This window comes from Trichoplax adhaerens, genomic scaffold (assembly GCF_000150275.1).
Source record: "Trichoplax adhaerens TRIADscaffold_34 genomic scaffold, whole genome shotgun sequence".
Lineage (NCBI taxonomy): Eukaryota > Metazoa > Placozoa > Uniplacotomia > Trichoplacea > Trichoplacidae > Trichoplax > Trichoplax adhaerens.
Genome location: NW_002060974.1, coordinates 302,703 through 322,016, shown reverse-complemented (window position 1 = coordinate 322,016; position 19,314 = coordinate 302,703). Strand labels below are relative to the sequence as shown.

Sequence of the window (19,314 nt, the reverse complement as noted above, 5' to 3'; positions counted from 1 at the left end):
CTCGTTCACTTCAAGGTGTACACTGTACACTGTACAGTCATCATTTCGCATCCGTCCGTCACTGACTTCTGTCAATCTCGTTCATTTCAAGGTGTACACTGTACAGTCATCATTTCGCATCCGTCCGTCACTGACTTCTGTCAATCTCGTTCATTTCAAGGTGTACACTGTACAGTCATCATTTCGCATCCGTCCGTCACTGACTTCTGTCAATCTCGTTCACTTCAAGGTAAACAGTAATGAAGAAGGTGCTGAAGATATTCAGCCATGGTGAGTCTTGTATTGCACTGTACTCCACTGTACCCTACAGTACGTACTGTGTGTGGGTCGTCCATGATACACTGTACAGTCATCAGCTTGCATCCGTCCGTCACTGACTTCTGTCAATCTTGGCTTGTTTTTGGATGGCGTTGACATTTGCCATCGGTACGATGACCTCCTCCGCACCGCATATGAAACGCCAAGCAACCCTTTCCATCCATAGAAATGAACTATCGCTCCACTGGTTGATTGAACACTATCCTACCGGATCGTGCCGTATTGCAGTGTGTACTTTACAAGGCCTAGGGCAAATGATTCAGGCCCGGTACGCATACAGGACTATACAGTCAGGATTGGCACCACCTCCATAGCCAGCAACAGCAAGGAGAAGCCATTTTTTTTTTTATCCATTTTAGCTCCAGTGTCAAGGATGAGAAATGGGTTCTAATTCTTCATTAATATTACGACCGGAAGAAATTGCTGCTATCCAAAAAGAAACTCATTGTAAGTACAAGTGGATGGGGCAATTATTGTCCGTAGTATCAATATAAATGAAGGGTTAGTCATGTCATTTTTTCAGTGGCTTTGCATAAATCAGTGTTGCAATGATGGATGGCTGGATTGAATAATGATCATCTCCAATGTTTGATTGATTCAACTTGGTGTTAAATTATCTTAGTTAGGGCTACTGTACTAGTAACTGATGCATTCAACTTGTTGTTTAACCTTCAAATGGATCTTATGGATTTATTCTAGTTTCTCCCAGTCAAATCCAGCGGTTGCACAGCAGATTTTCGACTTTGGATAAGCGCAATACTGGCAGTTTAACGTGAGTACACAGATGCTGTTTTGATACGATTTAATGCCTAGCGCAATCTTTTCTCGTACACTTGAATATGGAGAGTAAAATGCCTGATAAGTTGCAATAGGATTGACGGTAGTACTGGAGGATAGCCACGGCTGTGTCATATTCTACAGTGCCAATTCATGCCCATGTTGGCAGTACTCTTCAATTTCTATTCGTAGAGATGGACTGTGCAATCACTTAGAAATACCTTCACAAATTCATTCATGATTGCTCCGAACAGACGTAGAGTAGTAATCATATTATCCTTTGACTTATGATACAGATAGTATTCTGATACTCAGAGGTTATTATAGCGTATTCCAATTTCTCTTTTCAGTGACCTTCAATCGCAGTCATGGAACTATTTGAAATTACTGACGATTATAAATATATAATAATACTGGTAGAATAGTAGGATAACAATTGTCAATGCGGAAGAATGAAATATATCGTCGATATTGACCTTATTGCTGGACGTTACAAAATACTAATCAAGATCATCCAACGTTTCTAACTTAGGCGTGAAGAGTTTATGCGAATTCCTGAACTTGCTATCAATCCGCTCGGTGACCGCATTATTGAGTCTTTCTTCTGGGATTCGACGTAAGTTTTATCCTTCTAGCTTGTATACTTATTATAGACGATCATGTTTGTCCACTTAACATCGGCTTCTCGATCATATTCATCATGGATAAAATATAGAGTTATATTAACAGCATTCTTTCTGCTTGTCATTCCAGAAATAATGGTGCAGAACCAAGTATTAACTTTAGGCAATTTATGAGAACGTTGGCTTTATTTAGACCTTGTAAACCAAATGAAAAACCGCAAGCAATAGAGGAAATTCGAGAACAAAAATTAAAATGTAAGTGATGATGCAAGCTAAAATCGCCCATTTTCTCGTCTTAACTCGTCTTTGGCTAATGTTCGATGTGCATATAGCCAGAGACTGCTCAAAAAACGAAAGGGAGGTAAATCGGCCATTTATAACCTTGTGTAGTCCCTGGTATATAACATAACTCAATGATGTGCCATCGTTGAATTGGATTACCTTTCGCAATATTGTTTACATTACCAAATTTCCCTTGAACACTGTTTTTACACCTGATGGACATGATTGCATTACTTCAACTTACAATGTTTTCTTCCAATCGATTATTCTAATAGTAGTATTTACCGGCTCTTTTTCTATGCCAGATGCATTCAAGATGTATGATCTCGATCACGATGGCAAAATATCCAGACATGAATTACTCGACGTGAGTTAAGCTGTGATGCAATTTAGGGTGCTTACAATCATTCAATCTACTATTTTGAACCCTGTATATAAGGGTGTTTCGATAATCAAACATATTTATTGATAGAATTGCGCAACTTCAACTTCATTTTATGATATTAACCATCCATTTTGGCGCTCTTACTAAGATAACTTTATTCATCAATACAGTATTATTGTTGTACCCTACCAAAGTTTATTACCAATGTTCAGTTAAAAATATTGAAATATGACTGTTACCAGTTGCGTATATTGTATTAGTGTATAATATTTTATTTTACAAGTAGTAGCATACATATACCGACTATTTTCACACATACTAGACTTGCTTTAAGTGACTGATATAGCCTTCAGCTTTATTACATGCTAATATGGATAATTTCATTGACAGATTCTCCATATGATGGTCGGTACGAACATATCTGATGAGCAGGTAATTGCTATAAATGACAGTCGTGTATTGCGGAGGAAGTACAGCACGATTACACTCATTGTATTTACCATTGATTTAAATGTAATGTATTTTCTTATATAGTTGGGTTGCATCGCTGATCGTGCAATCGTTGAAGCTGACACCGATGAAGATGGTTGTATATCGTTTGATGAATTCAAAAAGGTAAAATGATATGTTTTACTGTAGGCGTAATAAATACTACAATAAATAGGTCTAGAAATCGAGAATCCTGCTATTGCTAAACTTCACTGTGCCCATTTACTAGGCATTAGAAAAAGTTGACGTCGAACAGAAAATGAGCATCCGATTCCTACATTAGTTATCAGTAGTTGTTATTTACAGTGTTTAAGGCCAAAATACCTGCACGAACAACACCTTCATAAAATAAGAATAGCTGTATTCGAAGTAGAATTATCGTTTTTTGTTTAATATTTGAAATTGTGAAAATACTATTTCAGTATCGCTTAATTTATAAAGGTTGCAGGATTATGACAGTAAAATTATTCGATGTTCGATGTTGGCAGATCAAGTATATTACTAAGCGTATCATAATCGTTACTATTTAAACTACTTGTCAATTTGACTATAACCTTCTCACCAATGTACGCTGCGATATTACTTACATTTAAAGTATTCTTCTTCAACACTTTGTTCAAAGTAATTTCTGTATTGATAATTTGTACGCGTATGATAAAAGCTGTGTGGTTTTGCATGATAAAGCGGAATGAAATCCATAGATCTGATCTAGGAATGTGCTTTTTTCTTTCAAAAAGATATTTTCGAATTGATCGATTATGTCTTAATGATTAAGTTATTAATCTTACTTGGAAAGTTTATGCTCTCTGTTCTAACCATTTATGAGCAGCAATAATGTAACCGTTACTGTTTGTGTAACTATGATGATAAGATATCCATTTAAGCGCTAAACTATCGTTGGATTGACTCTGTAATACCTATTGATGTAATTTCTCTGTATTCCCATGACGACAGTAGTTTGACTTACGGATAACGAATACGTCGTACTGAAACAACTATGTTATGAACTAGTATGAGATACCTACAGGAAGTTAGCGTAGTTTCGTAGCGTACTTCGATGACATTGGATGCAGGAGTATTTAAAAAAATGGGATTTAAATGCGTTTTATAAGATTTTGCGAACGAGATTTTGATAATTGTTAACGTATGAAATGCATTTTGGACGTTACTGAAGTGTTGTATACTTTAATATAGGAATATATTGATAACTTTTAGCAAGATAACAACATCATATAAAATATTTAATAAACTGATTGACTGCATAGATGAGAATTCATTAATAAAAAATTTAAAAAATAAATGGAAATGTTGCAATCTCGCGACAGCGCTATTTCGCTCCGTAACCTTTCCCATAAGCTCTGACTTAAACTATTCTAATGCCAAATCTTTTATCCTTTGGGGATAAAAGTCATGTTACTTTATAAAAATGTTAGTATATCATTTGATGCTATATAGTTAATTGCAAATTCAATTTGATGATCCAACAGCGATCCAGATGCCAACGGGTGATCAAATTGAAACCGTTACTACCGTCTGCTAAAAGTATTGATATTAACTATAAAAGATATAGAATTGCGAAGATGAAAATATAAATTAAAGAATTTTACCTATGATACGGGTATTCGGATGCCTAAATCAAAATTATCATCAACGCTAGGTAATCAAATGTGAGGCTATACAATTCGTGTAGTATTAAAATTATCAACATCGCTAATTTTAACCGAAATTATTCACAGTTACAAAACAAGTTGATTACATTTAATTCTAGCTACACCCACAATTAATAATAATTTAAATTTGCATTTTACCCTTGCGACTAAGTTGTTACTATTTTGTGGACTTTTAGAGAATAAAACGAATAATTTGAAGCTGTAAACTGTAAATATAATTAAAAGTAGTTACTATGATCCTATGTTCGTACATTGGAGAACGAGTTTAACAGTTTTATCTACATAAAGTATGTTACAATATTTATAAGTGAAGTAGTGACTATCGCGAAGTAGACTCTGTTCGAATTTCCAACTGGAGTTAGAAGCTAGTCAATTAATCTTTAGTATCCACATCAAAGATGTAGCATTTATATTTGTATATCATTTCGACAGTTTATTCCATTTCATTTGTTTAGTGCAATTTATGTAGAAAATAAAGCAACAGGGTCAAGCAAAAATTAAGCAGTTTATTTTTGTATTACGTTGCACAACTAAAAGAAAAAGGCAAAATTATCATTGAGCAGCATGACTTAAATAGATCATCTACGTATAAAGCCAAAATAAGCAAAAAATATCACCAGTTTTATATTATAATATTATGCATGCATTGTAAAATACTACCATTATAGTAATTGGTAATTTAGCAAATACTATTACAGTAATATCCTGTAATTTAACAGTATATCACAGCCATAGTGAGCAATATCTTAGCCCTATAACAGCATACCAAAAAGCACATTATCGCCTACAGTGCAGTAAAATATTTGAAAGCAAAATTCTTGAAGTAATGCATTAAAATTCAGGCTGAAAAACATTTTTAATGGTTTTTAGGTTATATAACGTGCTGCCCAATCTTCCTTTATAGAAGCAATACCATGTCAACTTCACTTGAACTTTTCTTTTTGACAGGTCAAATCCTATTTCAATTTTGATTAATAAAGTAATTAAAGTGTCAATCTTGATGTAGTTTTCCAAATTTAATGGAACTACAGTATAATTAAATCGTATATTGATTATACCTATTTTTCATCACCTGAGGACAGTGAATGTTTGCGTTAAGCATCTCTAGAACGGCCACTGCCGGTCACTTGTGCTTTGTTAATGCCACAGTCCTTTGGAGCATATCGGGCACAACGAGTGTGAACATTTCTTTTGCATTCTATAAAATTATCAATAATACTTTCGACGTTCAGTAATAGTGGATTGCGAATTATCTGTACTACTATCACATCTTCATTATTAAATATAGGACAGTAAAAAATCTGATGCGAGGCTAGAAAATTCGTTTTATGTTATAGGTGTATAGAGTTTATGGTTAGGAATAAAAATATAATCATAGACCATTATGATATAGTGTCACAAAATAACTTTTGTGAATAAATACTTCTCTTATTTTCCATAAACAAGATATTCTAGCATTTTTTGATAATGACTAGTTGCCTAATAAAGTTTGGATTTAGTTTTTGTCTAAGAGAGACTAGTGATTAACTGTAATCTCCTAACGATAAGGAGATCATCCATATTTAGAATCGTGCTGAAGGTAGATGTCGGGGAGGACAGACAAACTTGCCAATAGGCCAATAATAATATTAATTTTCTGAGAGCAATTTTAATTTTTTTCATCGGTCCAAAAATCGATTTTATAATAAATAGTTGTAATTTTACTAACTCACCTTTAAACGCAGGTAGTATAAGTTTAGTTTTAGAGCTTATTATATGAAAATTAATACGCACTGTAGATCGATAGTACGATGCTTTTAAAAGTATAGATTAATTCAATATCGAATCTTTGGAACATAAATTGCTGCCTTAACAGAAGTATTCACAATAGTTGTATAAAAGCTTCTGATGAAAGTTGATTGAGATATTTTAGAAGCATGATACAATTATTAAAATCATGCGGATATTTACTGCATGACTAGTTGAATAAGTTAAAACCCAGAAAACCGATTTTTGATATTATAGAGTGCCGTTATGTATTCAATATGATTGGAAATATAACGCTAACAGCTTTTGGTTGGTATAAACTTACAATTCGTAGAAAATATGAATCATGCATATTTATTTAACCTTAGCTTAATGGAAAGATAATGTTAGCACAAAGCTTTTGATATCAGCTTCTATCGAATCAAGTTGACTACAAGGTATAATATTTCTTTAATTTGGTCAGATAGTGTTGGATATCAGTTTAAATACTATTAAGTGAGAAGTACATAATATTAGGGTTCTGCGGTAACCATCTCAAGAATATATTACGTACTGTATACTGCTTTCATCCTATAGGACATACAGATCATTACTATCAGACTAGAATCTAGAAAAGCTTCCACTCAGTATCAAAATACTATTCGTCAAACATGAAATCATTTACCTTTGCATTTCTTTCCTTGATGATACAATCCGTACAGTAATGAGCCACAATGTGTACAAAATGCCGGTGACTTATAATTATGCGTTGTAAAGTTGTGCGAGATGTCGATATCAACAACTGCTGTAGAATCTTCAGCCTATTTAGGAAGTAAGAAGCGATAATAAAAAATATAGTTTAAAAGGAAAATTTGATTCTATACGGATATCTTAGATGATACCTAGGCTATATTTATTTATTACAAGTAAAGTTAATATTTAAGTAATACTCGATCTAGTTCAATATGACAATTTTTGAGATTATAATGAGATAGTTTTTAATCAAAAATGACTCTAACGACTAAAATTATGTCATAACGCATTGGCATTCCTTAAAATTCCGCTACTACATGCTTGCTGTGCTATACTTGTTGTAAACCTATGTTTTTATGGTAGTATTTACTTCAGCCGAATTCGAAGCGCACTTGGTAACTGTTTGCTGATGACATCGTTTATGGACGACAATCCGACAAGCTACAAGAAGATAGAAAAAGCATTTATAGATTATATACATACTTAAACTAAACTCCTACGCGTGAAGTTCTATACTATCAAATCAACCATCGTATTTCAAATTTATCAAAGCTCTTTGCCTATCTAAAGCACACCTCATCATACGGTATCTATTTCGAAAATTTTGCCTTACATTGACATTGGTATCCTTGTCTTTTTATGGCTCCCCTATGATATTGTAGAAATATTATGTAAAAATTATAAAACGCTAATAGTCAATTTTTGAAATAATTAGCAAGATGCCATTTAACATGAAAAGCACTTATAAATATTCCTTAATCATTCCTTCCCTATCTGTCATGAAAAATGAATAACTATTTCCTCACTTTAATAGATGTTGCGTTAAAGCTAAAAGAAATTACTGTAAACGATATAGGATAGAGACTGTTATTGTGACCACTAGATATGATCACTAAGTATTTAAATATCATCTCGCAATGTGAAGATGATTTCATTTAATACCACTAGCCTTGACGTATTAATTTCTACAAAATAATAACTTGACTTTAAGAAAACATCACTATAGTTTAAAATAAGCATCTAGGGGCCTGTATATTTTTTTATTAATCATACTTGATCAAATAACTGTATCTTTCGTGCTGTTCATTATTTTTCATAAAAATTTTAGTTATATCTAGGCGAGTGAAAATAGTACAGTACTGTAGCTCGTAGTGTCAATAATTGATTTTTGCCCAAACGGAATTCTATTTACGATTGAAATTAATGTATTATTTAGTCTTTCATTATGGTGATGACTATATAACTAACAGTCGGAATAATTCACATGATTGCCTATGCCAAGATTACTGCTTGTTTTTAAAATGTCAAGATACGGTACATTTTCTGCACTGCTTTGAAATATTTGTAATTATTATATTTAGTTTGAGTTTCAAATTATACCCTATTTATTTAGTTATAGGTTATTTTCTTCTCTTATTATGTAAATTTCCTATCATTTGAATCGAATAACCTGATTCGATTTTTCTGTGCACAGCATGTCAACAGGTAGGGACGAAATTATCGAAATGATTATACTAATCGATATTATTATACTACTTTTCAAGTATTGGCTTCAAGAGTGCGGGTATTATGCCCTAGAATGAATAATTTACTCAGTAATAATGTTTGACGTGCATATTCTATCTCTCCAAATGATAAAATTTCTTGCCAAACGAATTAAGTAATCAGTAAAGATGCCAATGAAATAGGCAAACATTCAGCCTTGATGGTGCCTTCAGTTCTGATTTGGCTAACGATAGTCTTAGGATATTCATTCAAATTATTTGTCACAGATAATATTGCAAGGACTAAAGTATGGAGCTAAAGTTATTAACCAAACTCTCCAAAATAAAGATTGGCAAATAGTAAGTTACTAGTATGGGAAACTGAGACGACAAATAAATGGTTTAATTGACGGCTAACTCTATAAATAAAGATGATGAACGTTGAAATTAAAAGACTATCAATTTACTAAATGAACTGCTCTCGACATCACTTACTTTTCTATACTACAGCTATAAGACTACTTTAACGACTTAATGGGAGAATTCACTAACCAGATAAATCCATCACAATGAGCGCAGAAGGTAGGCTGACGAAAAAAGGTCGCCACAAATTGATGGCCAGATATCTCGTGAATCCTTTTGGGCTTGCCTAGGCGTGTCCCGGAATGGTTGTTAGTTGATGAGGTACAGACCGCACAATTGTTCGACATGATGTTTTAATTCAAACCTTGAATCGAAACTTTTCTTTTTTCACTAAATAGCAAGAACGAGGATGATAGTAGGTTCTGATTAATAAGCTAGTCGTTGATCGCAATTAGAAATTCTGATGATACGCGTTAGTTATAGAAGACGTAGGAAATCAATTAGCAGCCAAAATGGAAATGATCTAAAAATTACGACTATGAAGACGTTCGTATACAGTGATATCAGTGAGGAAAGGACTTTTAATTTAAAAATCATACAACATTTAATGGAACAGTTTAAGTAGTCAGTAATCTTTTAAAAAATTAAACTGAAGAATTCAGGTTTATGCGTGCGTGTACACGGTGTAGTTTAGGGTCCATCAAATGTGAACACTTATTACACAATTGTCGCTAAAACAGTTCATTTAATTACTAATAGATTCGTCTACAATCAAATCAAATAAATGTAAACTTAAAAGCCTTGCACTAGGCTGACTAAAGACTACTGTGAAGCTACAGAATTTCTATTTAACATTACAGTACCACTAGTATAGCAACAAGCGTAAACCATATTATAAACAGGCATTGCTATAGCAAAATAAATCCTATTGGTACACCAGTGAAAATCATTTTATTGCCTTCATCTTTTGAATTAAAGGGTGGATAAAGATAAATATCCAAATTAAACGTTTCAGTGATTTCTCTTGCAACTTAAATACTAAATTACTGAACCCTAGTGTCCACTCATATGTATGCAGATAGCGATTTCTTAGCAACAAATTACAAAACTACTGGACCTTAGTGTACAGTCATTCACGTACGGGTAGGCAGACTGAGATTTTTTTGCAACGAAAATACAAAATTACCGAACCCTAGTATATAATGATATGTATGTAGATTGTGTATATATACATTACATAGAATGGTTAAAAAAATGAATAATTTCAAGGGTTAATTAGCAATGGTTTTATATGTTGTCTTCATAAAATATCAAAGGCAGCCATAATCAGTTACAATCGAGATTAAAGATAGGCGAAACTTGCTCAAGTTTACCAAATTAATGCGTGCATAATCTTGCCTTATCATTCTGATTAATAATCAATACTAGTTAGTAAATTTTATCTTATTGCTGTGCTAAAATGTTTGCCTTTTCTTTATCTTCTTATTATGTCAACTTAATTTCCTTGTACTTCTTTAAAATTCAAGTTAACACTCCAATTGGAGTTTATCATAGCAAACGTGAACCAGAAGAAAGTGAACAAATCATAAATAATAATAATAGGAAAAATTTTATGTACTCTAGTCAATTGATTGTATGAACCATAGCAAAAAAATGGTTTTAAGTATTCTAAAACTCTTACAAGAGAAATAATATTACGAGAATAATACTGCATCTCTGAAATGGAAGAGAAAAAAATGTTGAAACCTATTTTTTTATGTTGCGAGTAAAATCAATTAAATGCTGTCAAAAGACCGTTTTGCTTACCACTATTATAATAATTATACATTGATCTAATTTCAAAGGCAATGATGGGTTATATTACTTATCATGACTTCGTTATTACCTTGCAATTAATTAGGTGTAGCAAAATAAAGCGTTCAAATAACTTCATAGACAATTAAGAAAACGATACGCAGAATCTCAGCCGAGTTATGATTTTAAAACGAGGCGTTACCCAGAAAGAAAAAAATTATTGATCTCTATGGGGCGTTACCATTTTCTGGATGCAGCACTTCACGATACAAGCCTAACTCTGTAATGAAATAGTATAGCAGTAAATAATAATAATAGAAGTTTTTCTATTTTGTTTTAGTTTACTTTTTCCACGTAACATTAATGAATATTTTCAAGCAGATTGTAAGCTTGTTTTGTGGGTGTCGGTTAGGGGACATTTTATATTCTATGAGAACATTCCATGAATCGATTTTCGTTGACATAAGAGTCGGATGAGCATATCGATTACGAACTTATTAACTGTAGAAATGATTCAATTTCAGAAAGCTTGTAATAAATATGATAGTTTGGCCAATCTTATCACGATAGGCATATCGGATCGCCAAAAAAAAACTCATCCATGGCCGACCCCTGATTTAGACCATATGCCAGCCCACTGCATAATATATAGTACAAGTCGTGATTGCTTTGAAAATAATAAAGTAGTAAGAGTACTGTATGTTCGCAGCGCTAGGACACTTTAAAAAAGTTTTCGTCGCTATAATGTTAAGTTAACAAGTGTAAAACTCCTAATCGAGACTGACGAGTTAGTGATGCAATGCTGTTGCACCATTCTATGAGCTTTACACTTGTTAACTTAACATTTAAATAGGACGATACGTATATTCCCTAGCCGTAACAATCTGCTTAAAGGCACCTCAGTAATTCCGACAATATCAATACCAAATCGATCATTTGCTAATCTTGATAGTCGATAGTATAAGATAACATCGCTAATAAGATAATTTGATCACGATTTTTAATAACTTATATAACGAGTGCAACATAGAAACTGGCAACTCTACTTGATACACGTTCAGTCTTATGTCAGTACTGTAGTTAAATACTACTTGCAAACAACTTGACATCTGAGTAGTAATTTCAATACCTTTTATATAGATCTAATCATGTATCATTTTGTACCCTATTATAATTTACGCCTTAAGGCTGCTTTAATAGACGCAATGCAAATTAAATCGATCAATTCCATGAAAATAATATGGCTTAATTTATTCGGATCACATCTATGAAATACATACTGTAATTAGGCTAGTTTCATTGTACATTTCGCTACAATAGGATAATAAAATACGAATTTCTGAAGAGAAACTAAAATATGATATTAGAAGTTTGCTATGCAGCATTTGATAAAATCATGTGCCTTAAGGAGAAATACTTGATCTGTATTCTATTTCATAGAAGCATAAACGCAGAAATCGTACAAAATTTGGCTCGTATATCAAGTCATGACATGGACTAGCAGCTACATTCGTATCATAGTACATCGTGCTTGTTTAGCAATTTCGATCAATTTTATCACAATTTTCTACCACGTACAAATAGCAATACCCTTTTACCTATCTAATTTTATGAATTAATGAAAGATATATTTTTACGATGATTATTATTTTATCCCAATTTTCTATCATTTAAAAATGGCAATGTCTTTTCACCTATTTAATTTTATGAATTAATGAAAGACATATATTTACCATGTGTATTTTCTAATCATGAATTTGCAATATCATCGCCGGTTTCTATTCATAAATATGACTGTCAGCAGTCTTATCCGGATGAAATACGAAAGTAGTAAATTCGGATGGTATTGCCTCATAGTAATCGTCTTGTTTCAACCCATATATAGCCAACTGGACTTTACTTTCATCCTCTTTCATGAATTTCACTACAAAATAAATAATCATTGGAAAAAGAGTTCTGTCAATTTCAATTCTTTTCACCATCAAAGAGCATACGTATTTGCGTAATATCAATAATCCTGAAGCTCATAAGAAAATCACATTAATATTACTTATTCAAGTGTATCTTGTATTATAGGATGCACTACATCTAGAATCCATTTTTAAGCAGTTAGAGCTTATACTATACTTAGAGTTACTGTAGGAGAAAATTATCTATTTCCAAAACACCAGGATCTATTCAGACTGTTAGCATAACTAATATTGATAATTATACATATATTTATGATTAAAAATGCCATCTTTAAACTAAATTTTAAATATTACAGAGTATGAACGATGACTGTACTAATACTATCTTGTTAATTATTTCTAATCCGTTAATATCAGGATATGAGTAAGTACGCGTGTACGTACTAAATTTCAACATACATTTATTATTAGCGTCCACCAAACTCAAAACGTGGAAGTTGCAACTAAATGATGGTCCTAATAATTTTGTCGCAAATGATCTGCATTTTTTATCTGTCGATGATGAAATTTTGGTGATAAATGTGACAATAATTAATAGGATATTTTTTACCGTTCAAAAAACATTAATTGTACTTTTAACTTATAGCTTACATAAATCACTAATGGTTTCCTGAAGATCTAAAGCAACAACTTGACTAAATGGATAGCCCTTTAAGTTATAGAAATAAAATTAGCATAACAGCGTAAATAGCTTCTGCCCGTAGATTGTAGCTAACACAAAATATCTTATACTCACATTACATATATCTGGCATTAATATCACTCTAACAATTTCTTGATCTTTTTCAATTATTCTATACAAGTATTCCTTTCCTGACAAATCTAGCTTTTGTAAGAATAGTAAAGCATTTCTAAATGTCACGAAGGCCTTTTTGTTAGATTCTTCATTTAAAATTTCATGGTCGATTAAATTTTCAATATAATCGGCTTCGTAAACTAGCTTAGATAAGGAGGTTTTACTAATGCTGTATGCCATGGTCTTTAAATCTGCAGAAAAATGAAATGTTTAGATATTTGCTTTTTCTGTTAAGAGCAAATTAAGAAAAATTGATCATGTTTACCCTGGTACGATTCTGGTAGCATTTCGAATGTTTTAGTAACGTACTCTAGTTTCTTTTTAGGCACACTTGCTTTGATCATGCTCTCAAAATTTTGCCCTATTTTGGCCACATCGAAGGTGCTAGATTGCTCTGGTACTGGAAGATTGATAATTATCAATAATTATGCTATATTTCAAAACTTAAATAGCGAGAAATAGTCACTAGTCATCATGCTTTACAAAAACAAGGTTTATTTTCTAATTTTATTTGATTTAAAAGTTGATTTAAATAGCATGATGTTCTATGATTAATTTTGATAATAATATCCCTACCCCTTATGTTTACTTTTCAGATACTTGTAAATAAATCCATATGATGCAGAAAAAATAATTTTTACCAACACTGGCTCAAATTTCTTCACTCTAGCACTCATATCAGTAGTTGTACTATTGATAGCAAGTATACGCTGATTCTCTTTCGCTGACAAAGATTCTTTTATCAGTTTTTTCAATCGAATAAAGACCTGTTTAAAATTTAATTATTTCCTCATCATCCAATTCATCAACTTTATTTATAACAGTAACCTTTAACGGTATAGTCAGTGCTCTTTTTTAAACTAATTTGAGCAATACTATGATAAGTACAATTGATATGATATTTTCAATATTGTCTAAAGTATAATCTGACAATAGAATATATAGCATTACTGAATTTAGTTATGCCTCACAGATAAGTGGCTGAACTAATAGAGGAGAATAGTACCCCAAATCCGTTATATTAAAATCAATTTCTATTTTAAACCATATACTTTATTCCAAGATGTAGAAGTGAAACACATAATTAGCTTAATTTGTAATGTACAAGTTTAATGCTATGTTTTTAATGATATATGAGCTTCATGTTATTTTTAAGACCATATCGAACGTCCTTCTTATTTTCTGCTATATTTTAAAATCATAGAAATCTATTCTCTACTCAAAATTATCTTTCTGCCTTGCATAGACTTACCTCATGTAGATAAAGATCCCATGGCCCTAACAGGCATTTATTTAGTTCAATTTTGAATAATTTTTTAAGCATTTCTTTATTTCGTTCCTGAATATCTTTTCTAAAAGTAGAGTTACGTTTACCCAAAAGACCTGAAATTTTTTTTTTTCGCTGAGACTGATTTTTAAATTCATTTTGACGAATCTCATGATTGCTGATTCCACGAAAATCATAAATCCAATCTAAAATCCCTTTTTCGTGTAACGAATATATTGTAACTTAGCTTCAATGCGCCATACATTCAATATTAGCTTAATATATTTAAACATCTAATAGAAATCTATAGTATGATCTTTCATGTTCTTTGAATTTTAATAGGGTTGCAGTAAATGCTCTTAACTAATTCTTAATTCATTTTACTAGTAAATATTCATTATAAAACTAGAGTATCTGCTTACATTAAATACTCTTTACTACTTGTCATAAAGCAGCTTTGTGACAAGGTTTACGTGAAAACAAATCTCTAAATTTCGAAAGACTCCAGGATTTAGTAACATTTGACCACTCATAAAAACTTAAACGCCTTTGCTTCTACGCTGCATAATCGGAGAATTAGGTTTTTTAAACTATCTGCCGGACTTATGTACCCTTTTACAGCAGCTAACATTGAGGAATCATCTTACAACAATATTTGAAGATATGGACATCTACTAAGTGATTTATATAGTCGAACTACAGTCTATCCATTTACAGAATCATTTCAGTACACTTATGAACTACTATTTGTTAGTATTACAATCAAGAGCTTGCACTATAATCAATTACTATATGGGCTATACTGTTACAGTTCGACGTACAGTTTACTCTAGCACATTACAACTTCAAAGGCACCTGCTGTAAGGTAATTGTAATCACCATATTTAAATGCTAAATTCGGTAAATTTAGCTATTTAATTTACAGTAGTTACTACCGTGACACTACCATATAATATTATTTCTTAAAACTAGAATTTGATCTCTAATTGCTATATTATATAGTACATAATCTATGAAAAACTCAGAAACCGATGCGACTAAAATAGTACCACGAATAAAGCCCGTAAAATAGAGACTACTATGGAAATGATGTTTAATGTTAATAGCTCTATCAAATTTGTTATTATCTAAGGAAGAATACTAAGAAAATTTCTATCAATATATAGGGGAAATTAAAATTAAGGTACTCTTATATAAACGAAATGAATATAGTAAATTTTTACCAGGTAAATATAATGAACTTAAACTAGATGTTGAGATAGCGTAATTTTATAAGCCAATGATGAAAGTTTCGGAATTTTTCATATTTAATTTCCCGATTAAATATAGTAATTTGAATGGCATTGGTTGAAAAAAAAAAAATCCTTATAAGGGAAGCACACCTACCATCTTGGGCAGTTTGGAGTCTTTCTTGTCCTATTAAAGATGGATAATACAAGAAAGTAATTCATCATTCCCAGTTATGCGCTTGAAAGCAAATAAGAAGTAATAAGACTTGAAAACCTACCATTATCGAGATCATCTGGAACTACCGGTTCTGTAGGTAGCCGTTGGGGAAGATTATCAGTCAGGCCAATGTGTCTTAAAAATCTACCACTATCGAGACCATCTGGAGCTACCGGTTCTGTACGTAGCAGTTGGGGAAGGTTATCAGTCTGGCCAATGTCTTCATTAATAACGTCGTCGAGTTCGTCGTCTTTGGGTAGCGAATAGAACTTACGTTACTTATTCTATTACATTGGCTTTTAGAGACAATGTTTAGTCTTATGCAAAACTATTAAATTTTTCATTTCATATGGTATCATTTGCTGCATGAAGTGCCTGTATGGTAGCAAAAATAAAATAATGATATATCTGATATTGTCTTACCAATTACTTGTAATTGGAGTTTTAATTCTTTGTCACGAAAGCAAACATAACACCCAATCAAGTCATCAATTGTGTTAAAACTTTGATTGAAGCCATCAATTCGAACATCTAATAAAATTTTAATTACCCAAGAATGCCTTCAAATCAATACGATTTTAATTAAATATTGATATTAAAAAATTATATAGCGGATAGTTACCAAACTAAACTTATCTCCGTAAAAATTTATTGCAAATAAAGAATTCATTATCTAATCCACTGCTTAAATATTATTATCTTCGCGGTTACTAAGATTGAAGAATAAATAATTACACGAGTATGCACAAAGCATAAGAATCAGCGAATTCTTCAGATTATATCATTTCGCGAAGTGTTGCAAGGTGCAATGCAAATATAAATACGATTATGAAGTTAACTGAAGTTCTGATGGAATATTTTTTGCAGTTATCATATTCATTTATTTACCGCCTTTATAAGGTACTTTACTCAAATTTACGTAATAGGCTTATTTAAAATAGTTGATTCGATGATTGATGATTGTTTAGTTTTATCAAATCCAATATTTTGTTACTTTTAAATTATAACTCATAGAATACGAGGCTATTTGTTACCGGTAGCTATTTTATCCTAGTCGATCTAATATTCCGAATAGATATATTTATTCGTTGATCACTGTCCATCGAAGTACCACACAATGCAATTTTTACGCTTACATTATTCAGCTATAATCTCAAGCTAGATTTATAATTAAGTGAAGACGACTATATGTATCATCCCTGAGCTGAATTACTGTAGTACTTATGGCAAGTAAACACTTGTTCATCATTTCTGACATCAATAATAATTATGGTAAGTATAACCGACTATTATACGTTGTATACAGTAGTGCCTTACTTCATATCACTTTTGCACTTTCAAAAAACATTACCGTTACAGTTTGCTCAGATGACTACATAGAGAAAGTCTTAATACGAAGCAAGCGAGCTTGTATACTCAGAGATTTGTTACTGATAATGCATACAATTTTCTTCATGTATTGTACCGGTTAATTCTTCAACTGCCAAAATTGTTTAAATCATCAAGTATAAGCTTACCGCCCATTCGTGATAAAATTCTAAATTTGGCCACTACAGAACAGTCATTTTTCAATTTTACCAACAGCACAAATGCATGCGAAGTTTCGGTAGCTATCACCAGAAATGTCTACCAAAATATTAGAATTATGAGCGCAAAAAAGTACATTGCTGGCGTAAATAACTTTTGAGATCAGGTCGATTTGTAAAATAGATGAAGACCATATATCTAAGTCCTCATAAACTAAATATTCGGATATTTAATTCATAACAGTACGAGGTAATGCATAATAACTTACTCCTGCTGCCTTTTGCTGCAGCAACTCCTCAGCTGTTTATTCGCCAATATTTTAAATAATACAGCCAGAATGTTGATATTAATCAAATGATTATAATTATTAATTAAAATTAACGAATTTACAGTAAGTGCAGTATTTTCAATAAAACGGTAGATAGTTATATATAGCTATTTTCGTTTTTTTCGATCGAGATAACTAAAAATACGATAAAATATTTTAAATACCTGTACTTATATCAACATTTCTTTTCATCCAAAGCGATTTAGACGCCTTAACTCTTCTAATTGCTTTCTAAAAGACAAGATATGTACAGCTACAGCATAAAACGGAGCTACCAAATCATTTAGTAACTATTTCAGTAGAACACTCTAGAACTACTATATTTCTCCAACATTTAATAGCCAGAATTTTGATTAGTAAGTTAACTAAAATGCCGTAGAGCCGATTGAACAATTGATAGTTTAATCTCAAACTACGACATCGGCAAGCAAATATTTAACATTGATATACGCAACCATAGAAATAAAACTGCAATTATTTCGACTATAATTAAATTGATTTTTTTCGTTAACATGTATTTACAGTGTTATTATACTTAAATGAAAGTTATATAGTACGACCATCATAACTACAAAAATATTCTACTTCTGTTATAATTTTAACCATCAAACTTATATCCGATCTTTACAGTTCTCCCTTGACAGGGCACTTTATAGTTTCGAATAAGATTTTAATGTCTTCTTGTTACAATAAATCGTTTCAGGTTGCAGTTACAATCGTTAGCTTTAAAATGAGTCACAGTAAATGAAATCTAATATCTTAATGCCGCTTAAATCAATAGGCTTATATAGTTTCTCAGACTGCCTTATCATTTTAGTAAATAGGTTAAGACAGTTGCAACTTATTACGCCTATCATTAGTCCACTCCTATTCACCTTCAATCATAGGTATTGTATTTTTATCGTAGGTAATGAAACGTTGCTATATTTCTGAGATTAATCTAAATTACTGATAACTAAACCTGATCGCTAGATTATGCTGAAATACCATAATGTCAGTCAGATATAAAATTAATTCACTTTTAACTTAATATTGAAGCAACTGCCGATAATGCAAATTTTCTCGAAACATACTGTTAGTTTGTTACCTGTATATCATATACGGCTAATTGTTGATATTCAGAGGATGATATCGTTAATCAGAATGTATTAAATGAAATGAAATAAGAGTTATCATAAATAGGTTCATTAGATTTTTTAGGTCTTTGTTAATAACAAATGTTAATTGATTATATTTACACATTAATTTATCTCACAGTTTTCAATAGAGTTAATTCGATATTAAAAAGTTTCAGTAAGATATTAATAAAAACCTTTT

At 31.7% G+C, this 19,314-nt stretch overlaps 3 protein-coding genes across 3 annotated transcripts; 1 reads left to right on the top strand and 2 right to left on the bottom strand.

The window, feature by feature from the left end:
- Positions 1-698: 698 nt before the first annotated feature.
- Positions 699-3,157, top strand: TRIADDRAFT_33396 (uncharacterized protein; the record flags this gene model as incomplete). The annotated part of the gene is made up of 8 exons (XM_002117995.1): positions 699-765; positions 1,018-1,090; positions 1,628-1,711; positions 1,849-1,973; positions 2,306-2,367; positions 2,776-2,817; positions 2,920-3,000; positions 3,104-3,157. 8 exons carry the CDS (start codon positions 699-701, stop codon positions 3,155-3,157), a joined length of 588 nt encoding a protein of 195 aa, XP_002118031.1.
- Positions 3,158-5,683: 2,526 nt separating this feature from the next.
- On the bottom strand, positions 5,684-9,144 carry TRIADDRAFT_6832 (uncharacterized protein; the record flags this gene model as incomplete). Its single annotated transcript, XM_002117979.1, has 5 exons — positions 5,684-5,742; positions 6,955-7,090; positions 7,393-7,463; positions 7,636-7,670; positions 9,059-9,144. Coding segments are annotated over 5 exons (387 nt in total), but the record flags the coding sequence as incomplete, so codon positions are not given.
- A 3,297-nt stretch (positions 9,145-12,441) lies between these two features.
- On the bottom strand, positions 12,442-17,666 carry TRIADDRAFT_62063 (uncharacterized protein; the record flags this gene model as incomplete). The annotated part of the gene is made up of 11 exons (XM_002117978.1): positions 12,442-12,587; positions 13,033-13,125; positions 13,225-13,282; positions 13,370-13,620; positions 13,695-13,829; positions 14,019-14,196; positions 14,682-14,911; positions 16,083-16,112; positions 16,204-16,392; positions 16,566-16,673; positions 17,660-17,666. The coding sequence occupies 11 exons, from the start codon at positions 17,664-17,666 to the stop codon at positions 12,442-12,444; spliced, it is 1,425 nt and encodes a 474-aa protein (XP_002118014.1).
- Positions 17,667-19,314: the final 1,648 nt, after the last annotated feature.